Here is a 19,542-nt window from a genome sequence, read left to right as displayed (position 1 = left end):
TTGTAACAAGGTTGTCACTTGAATTAGCAGGAGCATCGATTGAAGCTTTGTAAGCACCGCTTGACTTGTTGTGTAACTCATCTTTGTCCTCAAGAGACATTTCATGAGAAAAAAATCCTTCCAATGGCTTCAGTTGGCTTGAGATCCTTGTAGTTTGGCATCATTTGGATTAATGTGCACATGGTGTCGTATGTTCCATCCAAGGCTCTAACTATCTTCTTGATGATGAATTTGTCGGACATCTCTTCACTTCCTAAGCCTACAATCTCATTTATGATGAGAGCTAGCGTCGAGTACCTCTCAGCGACTCCTTCACCATCCTTTATCTTGAACTTGTAAAGCTAACTTTGAAGCACATCCAACTTAGATTCCCTGACAAAATCAGTACCTTCATGCATATCAATCAAAGTATCCCAAATTTCCTTTGCATTCTCCAGGCAACTGGTTTTGTTGAATTCTTTTGGACACAAGCACTTGAACAGAATATCACAGGCTTGAGCATTGAATTGCAGCATCTTCAATTCTTCCGTTGCCGCGTCATGATCTAGTTCTTTACATTCTCCAAAGAAATCACCTTGCACACCAACACGAACAACATCCCAAACGGTAGGATTATGACCAAGAATATGCAGTTTCATCTTATGCTTCCAACTAGCGAAATTAGTACCATTGAAATATGGACCTCTATGGTGATAATTTCCCTCACTAGACTCCATAATCTCCTAGGTTGTGAAACCAATGCAATGGAGACCAAAGCTCTCATACCACTTGTAGGATCAAAAGTATGTCTAGAGGGGGTGATTAGACTACTTGATAAGATAAAAACTTAGCCTTTCCCTAATTTTAAGTGTAGGCTAGTTTTAACAATTATGACTAGTCAAATACACCCTACACATGCACATATAAGAGTATAGCTGCAGCAAGTAAAACATGCAAGTGTAAAGTAGAGGGTAAGGTAGGGAGATCAAACGCAAAGGTTGACACAGAGATTTTTGGCATGGTTCCGATAGGTGGCGCTATCGTACATCCATGTTAGTGGAGACTTCAAACCATAGAGGGTAACGACTGTCAGAGTCCATGGAGGGCTCCACCCACAAGGGGTCCACAAAGAAGCGGCCTTGTCTATTCCACCACGGCTTCCATCCACACAAGACTAGTCTCACTCATGGTAGATCTTCACGAAGTAGGCGATATCCTTTCCATTACAAACATCTTGGTTCAACTCCGCAACACGAAGTAGGAGGCTCCCAAGCGACACCTAACCCATCTAGAAGGTACCACCCTCCAAAAGGTAATAGATGTGGTAGAGCGATGAACTCCTTGCTCTTGTGCTTCTAAAGATAGTCTCCTCAACACTCAATCACTCTCTCTCGGATTTGGCAGGGGCACGACAGATTGATCTTGTGGAAAGCAACTTGGGGAGGCTAGAAATCAAGGTTCAAATGGTTGGAATGGAATCTCTTGATCTCAACACATGAGTAGGTGGCTGATACGTCTCGAACGTATCTATAATTTTTGATGGTTTCACGCTGTTATCTTGTCATCCTTGGATGTTTTATGTACCTTTTATATCTTTTTTGGGACTAACTTATTAATTTAGTGCCAAGTGCCAGTTCCTGTTTTTTCTGTGTTTTTGACTCTTTTCAGATTTGATTTTGGAACGGAGTCCAAACGGAATAAAAACCCCGAAATGATTTTTTTCCGAATGGAAGAAGATTAGGGGGCCTCTGGGCCAAGACAGGTGGGATCCAGGGATCCCACAAGCTCCCACTCCGCCACCAGGGGGAGGCGGCGGTGTCAGGGCTTGTGGCCTCCCTGGCCGCCCCCTGACCTAGATCCTTGGCCTATATATTCCCAAATATTCAGCAAAAAATCAGGGGAGCCTCGAAAATACTTTTCCACCGCTGCAAGCTTCCGTTTCCGTGAGCTCTCATCTAGAGACCCTTCCCGGCACCCTGCTGGAGGGGACTTTGGAGTTGGAGGGCTTCTTCATCATCATCATCGCCCCTCCAATGACTCGTGAGTAGTTCACTTCAGACCTACGGGTCCGTAGTTAGTATCTAGATGGCTTCTTCTCTCTCTTGGATCTTCAATACAAAGTTCTCCATGATCTTCATGGAGATCTATCCGATGTAATCTTCTTTGGCGGTGTGTTTGTCGAGATCCGATGAATTGTGGATTTGTGATCAGATTATCTATGATATATATTTGAGTCTTTGCTGATTTCTTATATGCATGATTTGATATCCTTGTAAGTCTCTCCGAGTCTTGGGTTTTGTTTGGCCAACTAGATCTATGATTCTTGCAATGGGAGAAGTGCTTGGTTTTGGGTTCTACCATGTGGTGACTTTTCCCAGTGACGGTAGGGGCAGCAAGGCACACATCAAGTAGTTGCCATCAAGGGTAAAAAGATGGGGTTTTTATCATTGGTTTGAGATTATCCCTCTACATCATGTCATCTTGCTTAAGGCGTTACTCTGTTCTTATGGACTTAATACACTAGATGCATGCTGGATAGCGGTCGACGTGTGGAGTAATAGTAGTAGATGCAGAAAGTGTCGGTCTACTTGTTTTGGACATGATGCCTATAGATATAAACATTGCATAGATATCGTCACGACTTTGCGCGGTTCTATCAATTGCTCGACAGTAATTTTTTCACCCACCGTCTACTTGCTTTCATGAGAGAAGCCACTAGTAAACACTACGGCCCCCGGGTCTATTCACATCCATCGTTTACACCTCCGCTTTTACTTTGCTTTGTTACTTTGTTGCTTTCAGTTCTCACTTGGCAAACAATCTATAAGGGATTGACAACCCCTTCATAGCGTTGGGAGCAAGCTTTTGTGTTTGTGCAGGATCTTGAGATACTCCTCCACTGGATTGATACCTTGGTTCTCAAACTGAGGGAAATACTTACCACCGCTACGCTACATCACCCTTTCCGCTTCGAGGGAGCACCAACGCAAGGCTCCAAGGCCACGGAGGAAATCCTTTGCATACTTGCCCAGGAAGTCCCTTAAGGCGTAGCCGCAGCTGAAGGATCAAGCCAAGTATTCTCCCGTCGACGTGCCTATTTCTAGCGCCATTGGAAGGTCTTTTGTTGCAGTAGCAGTGGCCCTCTCTCAGAAAATGGACCTCGCAAGTCTAAGTGTGTTCTGAGTGCTTCCTGTACGAATGAGAGGTAAATGAAACTCGATAGTGACGAGTTGCACCAAATGTGACAACTTTTGAATTCTTGGCGAGACCGATGTAGGAATCTCGGTGGTACTGATACGATGACCTAGACCAGTTTCCAAATCTCGGTGAGACTGGTTTCAAACTCGAAAATTCTAATTCTTGAAATCTTCTCAACAGAAAGTTGGTTGGTCACTGAATCTCAGTGGCACCGAGAGGAATGTTGGTGGTACCGAGATGGTAGGGTTTGGCATAGGTTCTGTCAAGTGTAAAATTGGTAGGGCCGAACGGAAATAGTTGGTGGCACCGATTTTGCAGGTTTAGCTTTGGACAGAGATATTTTGTGGGAGAATGGCTGAATATTTTTGGTGGCTACCTCTAAGCACTTCAGCAACCAATTCATCATAATACCTCACCCTCTTGTGATAGTATTGGCTTTCCTATGGACTCAAAGTGATTTCTCACAAATGTAAAATGTAGAGTCTTCTTGCGTGAAGCTTGAGCCAATCCTATTCCTTCCTGGGCATCTCCTCATAATCCTATATCCAAAGCATCTTTGAACTTTTCTGAAATATACATGAATAAACTCATTAGTCCAATGATGCATATGTTGGGATTAATTACCAAAACCACCTTAGGGAGCAATTGTGCTTTCATACCGGTTTTGGGACAGAGGTTCCGAAAGAGTTCCGCGGGTCCATTGGGAGGGTCCACTTGTCCCGTAGGGCCCCATGGGTTGTGAGAGATGGTCCACGAGCCCCTGGTGGGCTGGCCGCACCTCCCACATAAGGCCCATGCATCCAAGGAGGTGGGTTGGCCGAGAGGTGTCCGTCGCCCCTCCTTCCTTGAGGGCCAAGGCAGCCCCTTGGTGATCGTCGCCCCACCCTAGCAGAAACCCTAGGGCGTCGGCCTCCCCTACTCTCCCTCCTATATATACTGGAGGAGAGGGAGGGTACCTGCACCTGAAAAGGCCATGGCGCAGCCCTCCTCTGTGTCTCGTAGTTCTTCTCCACCGTCGTGATCGCGATAGTGCTTGGCGAATCCCTACATAAATCACACCACCACCGCCACCACCACGTTGTCATGCTGCCGGAGAACTTAGCTGCTACTTCACCCACGCTCGCTGGATCGAGGTGGTGAAGGCGTCATCGAGCTGCACATGTGCTGAACACAGAGGTGTCGTCCATTCGGCACTTGATCCGGACTTTCGTGATTGGATCACGGGACGGATCGTGACTGGATCGCGAATACATTCGGCTACATCAACCACGTTTCTCAATGTTTCCGCTTAGCGATATACAAGGGTATGTAGATGCACTCCCCCTCTTGTAGTTGTTGATCTCCATAGATTGTTCTTGGTGAGGATAGGAATTTTTTTTGTTTCCCATGCAACGTTCCTCAACAATCGCACCCTCCGCTCCTCGACGACCAGATGAACCAGGTGGTCCAATTGTTGCGTCGGGCGAGGCCAGCCATGGAGGACCTCTACATCACCCTCTGGCCCGTCGAACCATTACCAAGAAGTCTCTTCAGCTTGGTTCACCAACTCCAAGGTGCCAGCCCCCAAGTCCACGACTGGAAGCATGCCGCTTGCCTGGAGGGTACTCGCCTGGCGTATGAGGTGAGGGAACTGGTCCACCATAGGCAGGAGGAGATGCAACCATGCCTTAAGTGCCCTACCCATTCTTTCCTTGAGAGTAACTTGGCTTTAGGCTATTATCCATCTCCTTGACAGATTTGACATCCGCTTCCAAGGAAGTAGGATCAATTACTTCCTTGGGAGCGATGGTAGGTTTTATACCCTCAAGGAATTTAGTTAGCATGTCCTTGACCTCGTCCACCATAGTTGATTTAAGTGAGCCATTGCCTCATCTAAATCACCCTAGGTGACCACAGTTAGGTCCACGGTCGTGAGGATATCCTCCTCCCTCATCCTGTAGTCAACCATATTCTTTAGGCGGTAAACCCCTTGATAAAGAGATGTATCTTTGATACCAACTGAAAGGATCGATATGGTCGACTAGAGGGGGGTGTAAATAGGCGACTTACAACTTTTAACTTATTTTAACAAATTAGGCTTAACAACAAAATAGGTTGTGTAGGTATGCAACTAGGTGGACAACCTAAATGATGAGCACAACAACAACGACAATTGAAATCACAAGATAGAAACACAATATAAGCTTGCACAAAGTAAACATAAGATTTAACTACAAGTAGAGTCGATGGAGATGAGAATGTGTTATGAAAGTTCGTTCCTTTTGGGGGAGGTACGTCCCCATTGGAGCGGCGTGGACGCATTATGCTCCCCAAGAATCCACTAGGACCACTGTATTCTCTTCACACCCTCACATAATGCAAGATGTCGTGATTCCATTAGCGGTGCACTTGAAGGTAACAACCAGACCTTTACAAACAAGGTTGGGGCTCTCTCCACAACTTAATTGGAGGCTCCCAACACACCCACAAAGCTTGAACACAATGGATTGTGGCTCCATGATGACCTCTTCTATCTAGGGTGACCAAACACTCAAGAGTAACAAGTTGATGATGATGCAGAAGCCAGGGAACGCAAAAAAAGTTTGGTGGAAGTGTAGGTCGGGTGAACCACCTCTTATACCCAAAGTATTGTGGAGTTTAGGTCAATGAGAAAGGAGATCTCAAGGTTTTGGAGGTTTGGAAATGATGGACCAAAGCTTCGGCAAAGGTGTGGGTTAGGAGGAAGAAGAATGGTGGGTATTTATACCCCCAAGGGAAATAGGGCCATTGCTCAGCTGCCACCCTGGGCACCCACAAAAGGGTCCGAGAACCTAGACAAAACCGAAAAACATATCATACCCATGGAGAGGACCGGGCACCGGACCCCGTCCACCCGGGCTTGGATAAACCACCTTGCCAACATTTTGGTGACCCCAAGCACCTGGTCTAGGTCGAACTAACATGATAGCGTGCGGGTGACCCCACGCACCCGGACCAGGTCGAACCTAGTTGTCCATTCACTCATGACTCTGGACACCTAGACTACAAGAAACACTGAATTTTCAGAGACATTTTTTACCGATGAAACCTAACACATATAGCAAGAAAAGTGTATGGAAGACTATTGAGTCCCCAACTTCAAAATCACAGCAACCCCTCTTAATGGTACATAACTTTTCGAGTCGCAGAAGAACATCGTATTTTCCCTCTGTGAATTGATGGGGTTACCAACGTACGTAGACAGAATAGAGAAGCCAATGTCCTGAGATAAACTTGACAACCGACATTAGTCCTCGCAAATAATATTGTGATCAACCACCAAAATCGTAATTGAGTGACAATTGCACTTTCACCATCTTACGAAGCCGATCACTAGATAATCAAAATAACAATGCTACCGAAAGATAACACATGACGATCGGAAAACAACGTCACATTAATCCCTAATACACCTAAGCTCCATGACAATGCCCTCAGGAGGGATAACGATGCAGAGCGTCACCGCTTCCGTGTCCACAACAGACAAAGGTCTTCACCTGGAACCCAAACATGGATAGGAGCGCCACAACGACGTCTTCAAGAAGAGAGCGCGCCTGCGAGCGTCGCTATCAACGGTGCCAAAGCGCAGGGCTTTCACCGGTAGCTTCCTCTGTCACCACGAGGTCTCCAGGAGAAACACAACTAGTTTAGATTCCAAACCCAAATCGAGGCACTGTCCTAGTCAGAGACAAAAGAGTGTGTTCCAGCCACCCACCGCTTTGCCTCTCGCCGTCCACAAGACCTAGAGGAACAAACATCACCACCGCCATATAGCCCGTCGGAGAGCCAACCATGCGGACCACCTTCCAGGGTCGCCGTCCTGTCATCCAAACTACGAGACATCGCCACTCGCCCACTCCACAATGTAAAAAATGCGGCAGAAAAAGCCCGATATCGGCCCTAGAGCCTGGGTCGACGCCACCACCGTAGGGGTGCCTAAGCCTGCGATCCTCTCCCTTCTTGGTGGACCGAGGGGAGATATGATCATGTGGTTGCCGACGACCGTCATAGAGTCATCAACTCACATGATGCCACATTCGCGAGCTTTAACACCGATCCAACGCCCGGCCATCGCTATCCCAACCACCACCGTCACGATCCTTCACTGACGCCATAACGTGTAGATCCCCCCCCCCAATCGACCAGCAAGCTCCTGCCTTGGCCTGACCTCGTGCAAGGAGCAACTGATCACGGACGGATGACCATGTTAAACTCCTACACCGTCGACCAATCCACGACCCTAGCCCACTACCAGGCATCGCACCGGCGGGAGGCGGGCGCCGCCCCATCATATCTAGACAACCCAGATCCCGACGGGGGCGGTCAGGCAGCCGGCAACTCCCGTCACCGAACAACAACACCCGTGCCCGCCCCGCCCCATCCGACTCCTCGCGCAACACCCTGCCAAGGGCTCCATGCCATGCGCACATCCCCGCAACCCCCATGCTCGAGAGAGGACCCAATGGCCACCGACGTCGCCAGCAGCCGAGAGGCATCATCCCCCGTCTAGGCTTTGCCCAGCGGCGCGCTCCGACGACAACGAGGAGATTAGAGGCGGCGACGGCGACGATGACTACTTCTAGGGTTAAGGGGGGAGGGGTGGCATGAGTCTGGGCGCTCTAAATGCTAATGTTGGCTTTCCAATTCCACAAAGCCTCTTGGTTGGTCGAAGGATGGTGTGCATAGAACAACACAGATTTTCATTTGAACCAAGAATGGACACCCTTCTTTTATGCATCTACTACTAGCGTGAAAAATACAAGGACAAACTCCTTGGTAGCGTCCAACCAAAACCGTGGACCATAGGCAACGATCAGATCACACACACAGATCAACCCATCTGCCAAGACTTACGGCAAAATTCCACTGCTTCGGCAGAGCGCAGACGATCCCAGACGAGACGGCTGCCTGCCTTCACTCCCCCCGCACCCGCAGCCACCGCTCCCAGAGGCGCAGTCGGCAGTCAAAAAAGACATTAAAAGCGGGTTACTCTGCTGCCCCAACCACTCCGCCTCCGGCTCGTGCTTTCATTGCTCGCTCGGCCCCGTCTCCCGAGTAAGTAAAACCAGTAACAATGGAGGATGGCTGCTGCTCGATTCATCTCTCCCCTTGGTGAGGTGAGGTGTAGCGGTAGGCAGCAGCTGGGCAGGAGTAGCGTTGGCTCGGCTGTGCGAGCGTCTGTCACCCCGCCGACGGGCCATTAATCGCTTGCAGGTGGAGGCCCGTCGCCGGCTCTCGACTCGCTTGCTGGGGGAGGCGGGTGAGAGATCCCCATGTGCTGCGCATTGGGGCGCTCTCGCCACCTGCGTTTCTCTCCCTGAGGCAAGCAAGCAGCAGCAGCAGCAGCCATCGTCTCTCGCGCCGCGGGCAGCCGCGCGTCTCACCTGCCCCGCCTCTCCCTCCCTCCATTCTTGCCCGCTCCTGACCTTGGGTGTGAGCAAGGAGGAGGGGAAGCTTCTGCGGCGGTGGTTCTTGGGAACCCCCGGCGGCCGGCATTCAGGTCAGAGGTTCTCTGCGGTGCTTCCGTTCTTGTTACTCCTGTTTCTGTTTGTGTGTGTGTGTGTGTGTGTGATTCTGCCATGTTTCTGTGTGTGATTTGAGTGAAGTCTATGCATTTTCCATTTCCCCCTGTAATGCTTCCATTTTGAAGAAAAAAAATTGTGTGTGTAAATAATACTGTGGAAGAGAACATCCAAAGCTGAAAGATGCACACAACGAGATTATTACAATTTTCCTTTCCCTACCGCAAATTTGTTTTGCCTTCAAGTTTGCTTCCTTCGTTGCCTGTTTCTTCTTCTTCAAGTTTTTGCTTGCAAGCTCAGATTCGTACAGTATCTTACGTGTTCGTCATTTTCCCCCCTTCTGGTTTTTGCTTGCAAGGGGAGTCTTAACATTCCTCCAAAAATTAACCAAAGAGTTTGAGATATCTGCATTTGAAGTAGGATATGTTCAATTTACTGTAGTTGCTGCTGTGCAATTATTGAAAATCAATGCTCCCCCCTGTAGTTGTCACAGCATGTCATTTTCTTTGTCGGGTCCAAACAGTTTTAAAGGCCTGCACCTTCAAATATATTTTTACTGCTAACGAGTAAAAATTATCCACCCTGCTTTTCTTGTTCAAATTCAAACTGGACTACACTTTGTTTGAGATTTGCTGCGTCCCGCCGCCAAAATAGTTTGAGGTGTTTTCACGGTGAGCGATATCATGCCAATCAGCTTCTGTGACAGATTTGCTATCCTTCTCTTAGGATAAGACACATTTGCTTTTGGCCTTCATTATTTCATCCTCACCAACTTACTGAAAATTGTTAATTTTCGCGCAGGAAGCTGTACTGTGAGATCAATAAAAGCAAAGTTCTTTCAACGAGCAATTTTGCTGCTGCAATTCTCCATCCTGCCTTTCAACGAGCAATTTTGCTGCTGCGATTCTCCATCCTGCCTTTCAGTACCAAAGTCCTGGCTGAAACTCTGAAACTCCTGGCTGAGAAATTGGAAAGCGCACAACTTGCCAAGATACACAGGCAGACAGTTGAAGTAAGATACAGTCTTGGGCACAAAGCTTTGGCTCCAATGGCTTGGCAGTTAAGTGCCCTTGTGATGGCCATAACCTGTTTGATGTTATCCCGAACAAGTGAGCAGTCCTCAGAAAGTGAGCTGCTGCAGCAGCTCAGGAAGCAGCTGGAGTACCCTAGGCAGCTGGACGTCTGGAATAACCCAAGTGGTAACCCCTGCTACACTCAGCCCACTTCGGTGGTCACCGTAACATGCGAGGGGGATGCCGTTACCGAGCTCAAGATAGTCGGTGATAGGATCACTAAGCCACCAAAGTTCAGTGGCTATCCTCTTCCAAATGTCAGCCTCTCTGAAGCCTTTGTTATCGATTCATTTGTCACTACGCTGACAAGGTTAACTACCTTGCGGGTTGTGATCTTGGTGTCTTTGGGCTTATGGGGCCCTCTCCCCGACAAGATTCACCGGTTGTCTTCGCTTCAAGTGCTTGATCTGAGCTCAAATTTTCTGTACGGCTCGATCCCTCCGAAGCTGTCGGCCATGTCGAGGCTTCAGACCCTGACACTGGATGGTAACTACTTCAACGGAACTCTGCCAGACTGGTTTGGTTCGCTCTCAAACCTTACGGTCCTTCGTATTCAGCGTAACCGGTTGAAAGGGTCAATACCAGCAGCAGTTGGTAAAGCTACAATGCTTACCGAGCTAGCTCTTGCCGGCAACAATATCTCAGGCGAGGTTCCAGGTTTGGGTAGTTTGGTAAAACTTGAGATGTTGGATTTGAGGGACAACGAGTTATACGGAGAGCTTCCAGACATGCCTACAGCATTGGTAACAGTCTTGCTTAGCAAGAACTCATTCAAGGGTGTTATTCCGGAAAAGTTTGGTCAACTGAAAAGGCTTCAACACCTCGATCTTTCATTCAACTTTCTTGAGGGCAGTCCTCCTCAAGAACTCTTTGATCTCCCAAACATCAGTTATTTGAACCTGGCAGCAAACATGCTCAGTGGATCATTTCCGAGTAGTTTAACATGCAGCAGCACCCTGGGCTTTGTTGATTTGTCTACTAACCGAATCACAGGTGACCTGCCTGCTTGTCTAAGTGCCAACTTGAATAACAGGGTTGTTAAGTTCGACGGGAATTGCTTTAGTGCTGACCCTGAACACCAGCATGAAGCTAACTATTGTCAACAACCTCATAAGGGGAGAAGATCAAGCAAGGATGTTGGACTTGTGGTTACTATTGTCGGTATAGTGCTGATTGTGCTTGTTCTTTCTCTTCTATTAATGGCATCAAACAAAAGAAACTGTCAGAGAGTTACAGCAGAACAACAGTTACTGCAAAAGCAAATGCAAGATAATTCGACTTCAGGAATGTCTTCTGAACTGCTAGAAAGTGCAAGTAAGACTTGTTCCCAGTAATATTGCATTTATACACCCCCCCCCCCCCCCCCCCCCCCTCTTAAGGTCTTACTGGACGTTCACATGTGTCATGTATGAATCACATAGTTTCCTTATTTTTTTACAAAAATGTGTGGAGTTAGCCGGCCCATTTCTTTCTTATTTAGATGAAGCAAATGTGATATTTTACGAGTTCAGATGCTTTATACAGAGAATGTTAATCAACAGACTTTTACATGTTAACTATCCTGCCTTTGTTCCTATCTTATACGTACTCTCCACTATCCTATACCTTGTAACTGTATCCAAATGTGCTTCAGCTGAATGGCATAATGATGGTGGTACTTCCATGTTTTGAAGAAATTCTGATATCGTATTTGCAAATACCTCCCTGAATGAGCAAAAAGAGAAAGTTTCACTTCTTTATTTGGTGTCACTTTGAATCATTTTCTAGCTCTCTTCATTGCAGGGTACATATCTCAGGCTGTGAAGTTTGGGTCGCAAATAATGCCCACACACCGTGCATTTTCTTTAGAAGAGCTCAAAGAAGCAACCAAATGTTTTGAACGATCAGCATTTTTAGGCGAGGGATCCATTGGAAAGGTTTGCTGATTTGTTCATAGATTCACCAATTTCAATTCGAATTTACATCAGATATTAGATGCATAATAAATGTACTTTCTAAAAATGTTAAGAACATAATTACTCAACTTCCTAGTGATACAAATTGGAAAATTTCCTAGCATTGAAGTTCCTATAGCCATACTACTTTTGTGTTGCATTTGTTACAGCTTGGTTGTCATACACTTCTTTTTTCCTTGATCTTCAGCTATACAAGGGAAAACTAGAGAATGGGACCGTGATTGCAATAAGATGTTTGGCATTGCACCACAGATATTCAATAAGAAATCTAAAGCTTCGTTTAGATCTACTTGCGAAGCTTCGCCACCCAAATTTAGTTTGCCTCTTGGGGCACTGTATTGACAATGCAGTTGATGAATCAAGTGTAAAAAGGGTTTTTCTTGTTTATGAATATGTACCTAATGCGACACTCTCTTCTTATCTTTCTGGTAAGGAACTACACCTAAATATGGCAATTAATGTTATATGAATTGATAACCATTCAACTATCTAATTTCTTTATTTGTGCATGCCCTTCTTGGCAGGCTCTACTCCTGAGAAAACACTGAAATGGTGTGATAGACTGCATGTGCTGATTGGCATTGCAAGGGCTGTTCATTTCTTACATACAGGAATAATTCCTGGTTCCTTGTATAATCGGTTGAAAACTTCTAATATTTTGCTTGATGAACACCACATTGCAAAACTGAGCGACTACGGTTTGTCCATAATCACAGAGGAGATATACAAACATGAGGTTCGCTTGCCATTTAAACGAAATCATCATATCATGTTTGATCCCCTATTATTTAATATACACGTACATTAAGGATAGTCCATGCTTTTTTTTAATGCCAATAGTTCTTTGGGTTTACAGGCAATAGGAGAAGGGCAGAGATACATACAAAATAATGCTGAAGAATTGTAAGTCCCCGATTCATCTACCATTGCACCAATTTACTCAAATAGATAAGCAAATCTGGTTATAGAGTTGAAGCATTCTATAAACTGATGCTCAGCCATGTCGAAACTGTAACATCTATCGATGTTTTTGTAGGGAAACTTTGCAGGATGATGTATGTTCTTTTGGTTGCATTATACTTGAAGCACTTATGGGCTCAAAATTACATAGAAAAGGAGATCCTTTTATTTTAAGTGAACTGGTATGTTTCCCCCTCTTGCTTTGTAGTGAATATTTAGATGGATCCTGCCTCGTGCCTCATATTCATGTTTTATTTGGCTATGCAATACTCAGTATGCTTGTTTTCTGGGTTTTACATGACAATCATTTCACAAGCCTACAGTAAAAAATTGATTTCACAAGCCATGACTCCAATCCTATGTTCTTCCGTCCATGCTCTTGTAGAATCTGCGCTCCAAAGAGGCACGTACTACTGTTTTTATGCTTCATCTGATAACTAAAGAAAGCGGGGTTTCCTATGGTTTATCACTGTTAGTACTTAGTACACACATAGTATGTTTTTGCTAACATGGTTATAGCACAATTACTTGCCTACCCAGAAAGGGATTGTAGGGTTGGCTTAGATTTCTTAGAGATATATTGGAAAGATCTATGTAGTAGACATGTGTAGTAAACTAAAAGTGATATGTTTAATGCACGAACATTCTCAGTGATGCTGCTTACAGGGAAAATAATCGGCAATAATACAGAATCCAGTTAGCATGCATTTACTAAAAGTGAACTGCTTAATGCATGAATGATCAAGTATTTCGGCTAATGGGCCCCACATCTGTCTGAAACCAGCATGAATACGTTTTGATTGTACAAACGCTTACTGCCGAAAAACTAATAATTCACTGTCTGAGAAATATTTGCCTGTATCTGCAGGTTCTGTCTTTATCATGCCAGGAAGAGCGTGAGCGCGTTCTGGACCCGGTCGTGCTTGGGACCTCATCGCAGGATTCACTCTCGATGGTGGTCTCCATCACGATCAAATGCCTATCCGTTGAATCTTCGACCCGGCCCTCCATCGAAGAGGTTCTCTGGAACCTGCAGTACGCTGCGCAGATCCAGGCGACGGCCGATGGTGATCTGAGATCAGAAGTTTCGTCGCAAGCCTGTTAGCACATCTGAGCAGCATGGCAGCATGGAAACCATGACCTGCAGAAACGAAGGGAAGATGGCGAGCAAGGGCCGTTTGCTCAGCAGACCAGGAAATGGAAAATGGAAATGACTAGGCTAACTTTTCACATTGCGCATTTTCTCAGCAGCATTTGTATATCAGTACAGGTTGATTAGCATGGCAAATTTCTGCTTGTTTTTGCATTGTATGTTACTAGTGTTTTTTACTCTTGATAGTATAGCGGTTCTTGCACTTCTTGTGAGTTACAGAGGTGTTCTAGCATTAAGCTTCTTCTGAGCATTGGCGCTTTTTTTCAGTATAAATCTGGCTAATCTGACGCCCTCAACATTGGATCCCGATCGAACGCATGGCATTCACTTGCTGAAGCATGGCAATTTCTCTGACAATTTTTTATATAACATGATGATTTTCACTTTAGAACATGACAAATCTTACAACATGACAAATTTATCTGTTTTCGCATGGCAAATCTGGACATTTGCTGCCAAACGCTAAAAATCACAGATTTTTAACATTTGCCTTTTTTTATCAAGAGACATCCTTCAAAATGTGTACGGAGACCGAAGAGAGCCCATGTCTAACTGATGCATGGTTCAAATATTAATATCACTATTTCACCTCGTTACAAAAGGCAAGCTCACACTTGGAAACAGTAATGTCAGCTACTGACATCATACTGAGTGCAGTGCTACATGATACTATAATAAAACACGATAAATCGCAAAATCCTGTTCACACAGCTCATAGTTTCAATTCAATGTCACATCTGTGCGCAATGAGGAGCTTACTTTACAGTTATACATACACTCTACCAAGGCAAACAGTGTCGCAGAAAACCTAACGACACATGAGAGATGAGAGGCCAACATCTAGACATACAATGTGCTACAGCTTATTCTTCCTCATATTCACAGCTGAATGCCTGTGGAAAGTTGATCATCCTTGCTACATAGATATGCATACTTGATAAGCCACATTGATCCGTCAAATGTCAGTATCTACAGAAAACAACAAGTTCTCTTCTTAACATGGGAAAATCAAATTACTCTTATGCAGATGAATAAAAGTAATGTATGCAAACTTACAAGAACAATCAATTTACTTAGTAGCGGCAAACGATCCCAGCTTTGATAGGTCCGGGACCCAGCAGGATAGTTCTGAAGATCCAGTCAAGAACATCAGCGATCCTGGAGCCCACCTAACCAGTGGTGGCTCGTTATCTGTGCTCCCCCAGCGCGCAACCTGCAGGAGACCATCATTGTATATCGCTTACACAACTAAAACATATAAATAGTACTGTGTAATTTAACTATAAAGGTTACATGCCAGGTTCTTCCATACCTTCTTTCCACTTCTAACACTCCAAGCAAAAACACTACCATCACCGGAGCCTGCAAGAACCAAAAAATAAATAAAAAATGAATAGGTTTACTGATTTAGAAAAAGAGAATGGAGTGATGATAGGAAAGGGTGATAGGGAAAGGTTTCTAACCAGATATGATATGGTTTCCATCAGGGCTGAATGATGCCTCCAATGGCGAATTGGTTACAGCTGGCTTAACATTGTAAGTTGCTAGCTGCAAAAAAAGAGGTCGTATGAGTGTTTTCTAAGTCCCTTAGCCTGCGTTATTTAAAGTACAGTCGGTAGCTCAAATGCTTACATTGTTGCCATGAAATGAATCTAGCACATGAATACACCCTGCTTTGGTGGTTAAAAGAAGCCGCCTTCCATCACTGCTGAACTTTATCATATTGGCTTCTGATTCATCATTACCAACGGAGAAAATATCAAAAGGCCCCTATAGGGATGTAAGATGGTTAAAATGTATCGAACAATTCAAGTCAAACAACACAGTCAACCACCACTACCTTCTCAAATTTTCGAGCATCAAACATCCTTACATAACCACCGTAAGCAACTGCAAAAACTAAACCCTGATCATCATATGAAACTGCAGGCCTCCCTTGCACACGTAGCAAGCCCTACAAAATCCAAAGGGAACAATTTACTAGTCAGAAATCATCGAATATTCACCTATGGCTCCACCATATGTGTTTAGATGTTAAGAAATCCAGATAAACTAAATTGACCATATTCAATACACCTTGTGCCTTTAAAATAGGAATACAGAATCCAATAATGATCATCCTGGAACAAAAAAATATTGAGAACCACAGGGATGCTAAGGATTCGGTCCCAACTGTAGTACTTGGTATACTTAGCTTCAGGATAATCATCTGAAGGAGACTAAGATAGTTTAACAGAGAAAAGAAAAGGTAGAAACAAATCCATAATAGCTCTGTTAACTGTAATTGCAGCTTGTTAAGTGAAATGGCCGAGAGATCAATCGGAAAGAGGTTTTATTAGATAGTATTTTCTAGTTTACAGTATCAATAGCTGTACCTGTGCTTTGTCAGCCCTCAGATCCCATAGGAGAACAGTTCGATCAAGTGAACCAGAGAGAAAACTGTCTTTCTCGTAACATAATGACATAGCAACAACCCTGGAAAAGGCAGACAGCGTAAGGATTTTCTGTTCGCGTTAGATTAACTGAAATATGCTGCCATAATTTGTCTTGCGTACAACGGACCTGTCAAGATGGCCTTTGAAATATCTTACAAAACGGTTATCATTCAGAGAGAGTAGACGCAGAGATTCTGCAAAAGTGCATTCTTTTCAGTATAGGTCTAAAATCACTCTTAAGCGAATAGAAGGTACATTACATACCATCCCAGCCATTTTTCGAGGAGTACAAGACAAGAGTTGGGTTTGTAGTGAAGCACACCAGTTCAACCCCATACTTTTTGCTATTAATGGTCTTCAAACATCTGAAATTTCTAACTTCGTTAGAAATCAAATACATATAACGGACTAATACATTACTGACTACATAAAAAAATTTAAAATTGCTACAATAGTATATATGCATCGAGCCAATTCCATACTAGGAAATTTCCTAACTACTATTAAAATAAATACAATAGTCATGTGGGGCCCAGGCATTAGGCATATAGAGAATGCCAGGCCGGACCCATTGGAGAGGCCGCCTCAGGAGAGGTGACAGCTGACTTGGAGTGGCGTCATGTGTATTCCCGGTCAGATATATATCAAATTATATCTCTGATTAGTTATTAGACTGCTTTCAAATATTGGTTCTACCACATATAGTTGTCGAACAAATCATTTTCAAAAGCCAAGTGTAGTATAAGCCTAACCCAAACCATTGCATATTAAACAAATCTAACAATAACATAATGTATTATATAGTTAACTGAACAACTAGCAAACCAAATATCAACACTAGATCTTAGGAAATTGTGTCTTGTGCCTAATAATATCTAATCAAGCCCTTTACATGATAATACAACATGAAATACAGAAGAAAATTAAGTAATGATTTGTACTCACACAGCATTTTGAATGTCATATAGGCGTATTGATTCATCATCACTGGCTGTCACAAGATAGTTTGTGGACTTGCTGTGGAAATCCATAGAACTAATTCTGCCAATCTGCCATAAAATTATTGTATAGCACAATATCAAGTTACTACAGGTAAAGTGAAATATGTCATGATCTGGAAAAGATGCAATGTAAAGTGAAATTAAGTTACTATATGTAAGCTAAAAAATAATACTCCCTCCACTTGGAAATTATAGTGCCTAATGATGCCAATCTGCCATAAAATTAAGTTACTATATCTAGACGTACTTCAGTGCTAGATACATCCGTTTGAGCGACAACTAATATGGATCGGAGGGAGTATAAACATTCATCATATGCAAGCTTCTTTGAAAGAAGAGACTTCTCAAATACAAAATTAGGAGCTCACTTCTAAGAGGTGGCTGTTGTTATGTTCAAGCTCAGCAACTTGTTCTTAGTTAGTTTAAAACAATGTTTGTAACTCGATATTATGGTATCTAATTAATGTTAAAAAAAAGGACTACTAAAACAAACTCATTAGGCACTGTACTGTCTAATGTACATTTCAAACTCTGTGTATTTGTATCCTTGCAGTAAACAAAGAGAGAATCCATTTGTGTGCAGTAATCTAAACTAAATCCATAAGCATCTCTACACCTTTGGAATTTGGATTAGCTAAGTCCTTACTGGAAGCACTATTTCAATCCATCTTCTGATCAATGAAAAAAAAACACTACTTTTTTCTTTTACAAAACCTAATAACACTATTAGGCCCTGCTTGGGATGCCATTTTTGTGCCGAATACACTTGTAAAACAAACACACACCTCCACCCACCGGTTTAGTTTTCACCTGGTTTTATACTTATGACCGGTATAATACCTCTGTAAACTATTACACCTGTAAAAACAAAACGAGTTTCCAAGCGAGGCCTTACAAACCCCTCTTCGGACCAATGTAAGTTGCTCCAGTACTAAGGGAGTGTTTGGTTTGTGATTTAGGTTGAGGTTTTGCTTGCCCATAAGTTGGCCAAAATCGGCTAGAAAAATGAACTAGATTGCCAAAGGAGCAATGGCATGCCAAAAAGTTGGCAATGAGCAAAATATGGTAGGGCAGACATTGGTGGCAACCCAAACATACCCTAAGACAATCAGCTGCCCCCATGAGCTTCTTGCTTTTCGAGAAAGGATAAAGCAAAAAGGGATAGTTCATAATTCCAGCAGGTAAGAGAAACGGATTGCAGCCCTTACATAGTCCCGGAAGGCCAAGCCGACCTCCATGGTCTTGAGCATCTCGTCGGTGACCTCCATGGTCACCCGCTCCTCCTTCTCCCCGGCTACAAAATTAACAAGAAGAGAACAACAATAAATCAGCCTGGCTGCCTGGGAAACAAGGGACACGAACCGCGCCGTATATTTGGGCCGGACTGAGGGTCCGAATTCGTACCGGGCATCTTGGTATGCACTCGGCGGCCGGGGTAGCACCAGGAGAGCCCTTGTACACGGAGCCGACCGCCGGGAGAGGGCAGGCGGCGGCGGCGGTCGCGCGGCACAGACTGGGAGCGCAAGGAAGGACGGGGAATATTTTTCCTTTTTAGGGGAAGGAGCGCAGCAGCCAGGTAATAGGGACTAGGGCGGAGGAGGGCGGGGGAGGGTGGAGAGTGGCGGCGGCTCGCCGTCGCGGAGGGGCAAAAGTTCTTATTTTTCTGGAGGAAGGGGGACGAATTGAGGTGAACGAAGGAAGAAGAAGTGCGAGCGAATTGGGCTGGTCGGAGCGTGGCCCGCTGGACTGCTAAGTAAGGCGGCTGCTACAAATCCGTAAGCCCCCGTCCCATGCGTCGAGCCCCCTCGTCGGATTAAGTTCCGACACCGCCCCACCTGAGCAGCCGCGCGTCGACACACCTCGCAGCATTTTGCTTGCTGCATTGAAACGTATATCCCGACACCGCCCCACCTGAATCCCCACGGATCGCGGGCGGTGACGCGATTGGCGACCTGCGGCGACTCCGCTCTCCCCACCCACCCTCCTGCCCGTCACCCTCTGTCGCCGTTCCATCCCCCCACACCCCATCGCCGACCGGCGACCTGCGGCAGATCTCGCTCGCCTGCACCTAATTGTAATGCCACAGCCGCCAAACGACTCCGCCCTCCCCACCCACTGTTTGGACCACCATGACGCAACACATCTACATAGACATGGCTGCTTCAACTTTTGCTCGAAGCTCAGATGCATCCAGCTACATAAATCCAACCGTATTATTCTCAGAAAATCAGACGTATGGTTCCACAGC

The 19,542-nt window shown here is 45.0% G+C and overlaps 2 protein-coding genes across 3 annotated transcripts; one reads left to right on the top strand and one right to left on the bottom strand.

Moving 5' to 3' along the window:
- The first annotated feature begins 8,365 nt into the window (after nt 1-8,365).
- LOC123447759 (probable inactive leucine-rich repeat receptor-like protein kinase At3g03770) lies at nt 8,366-14,108 on the top strand. Of its 2 annotated transcripts, none has more exons than XM_045124411.1 (8): nt 8,366-8,695; nt 9,519-11,104; nt 11,573-11,706; nt 11,933-12,173; nt 12,270-12,481; nt 12,602-12,648; nt 12,782-12,887; nt 13,574-14,108. In XM_045124411.1, the coding sequence occupies exons 2-8, from the start codon at nt 9,766-9,768 to the stop codon at nt 13,808-13,810; spliced, it is 2,316 nt and encodes a 771-aa protein (XP_044980346.1). In that variant the 5' UTR covers nt 8,366-8,695; nt 9,519-9,765; the 3' UTR covers nt 13,811-14,108. The 2 variants fall into 2 exon arrangements, with proteins under 2 accessions (XP_044980346.1, XP_044980347.1); XM_045124412.1 differs by lacking the exon at nt 8,366-8,695 and adding an exon at nt 8,767-9,388.
- Nucleotides 14,109-14,407: 299 nt separating this feature from the next.
- On the bottom strand, nt 14,408-19,079 carry LOC123447758 (protein ANTHESIS POMOTING FACTOR 1). The gene is made up of 12 exons (XM_045124410.1): nt 18,699-19,079; nt 18,503-18,588; nt 17,239-17,342; nt 16,558-16,658; nt 16,421-16,487; nt 16,234-16,333; nt 15,699-15,812; nt 15,491-15,628; nt 15,322-15,406; nt 15,171-15,220; nt 14,915-15,071; nt 14,408-14,827 (listed from the first exon to the last, which is right to left on the bottom strand). Exons 1-11 carry the CDS (start codon nt 18,703-18,705, stop codon nt 14,928-14,930), a joined length of 996 nt encoding a protein of 331 aa, XP_044980345.1. The 5' UTR covers nt 18,706-19,079; the 3' UTR covers nt 14,408-14,827; nt 14,915-14,927.
- Nucleotides 19,080-19,542: the final 463 nt, after the last annotated feature.

The sequence above is a fragment of the Hordeum vulgare genome, chromosome 4H (genome assembly GCF_904849725.1).
Source record: "Hordeum vulgare subsp. vulgare chromosome 4H, MorexV3_pseudomolecules_assembly, whole genome shotgun sequence".
Taxonomy (NCBI): Eukaryota; Viridiplantae; Streptophyta; class Magnoliopsida; order Poales; family Poaceae; genus Hordeum; species Hordeum vulgare.
The sequence above is the reverse complement of the archived record's forward strand: the minus strand, read 5'-3'. Positions and strand labels throughout refer to the sequence as shown.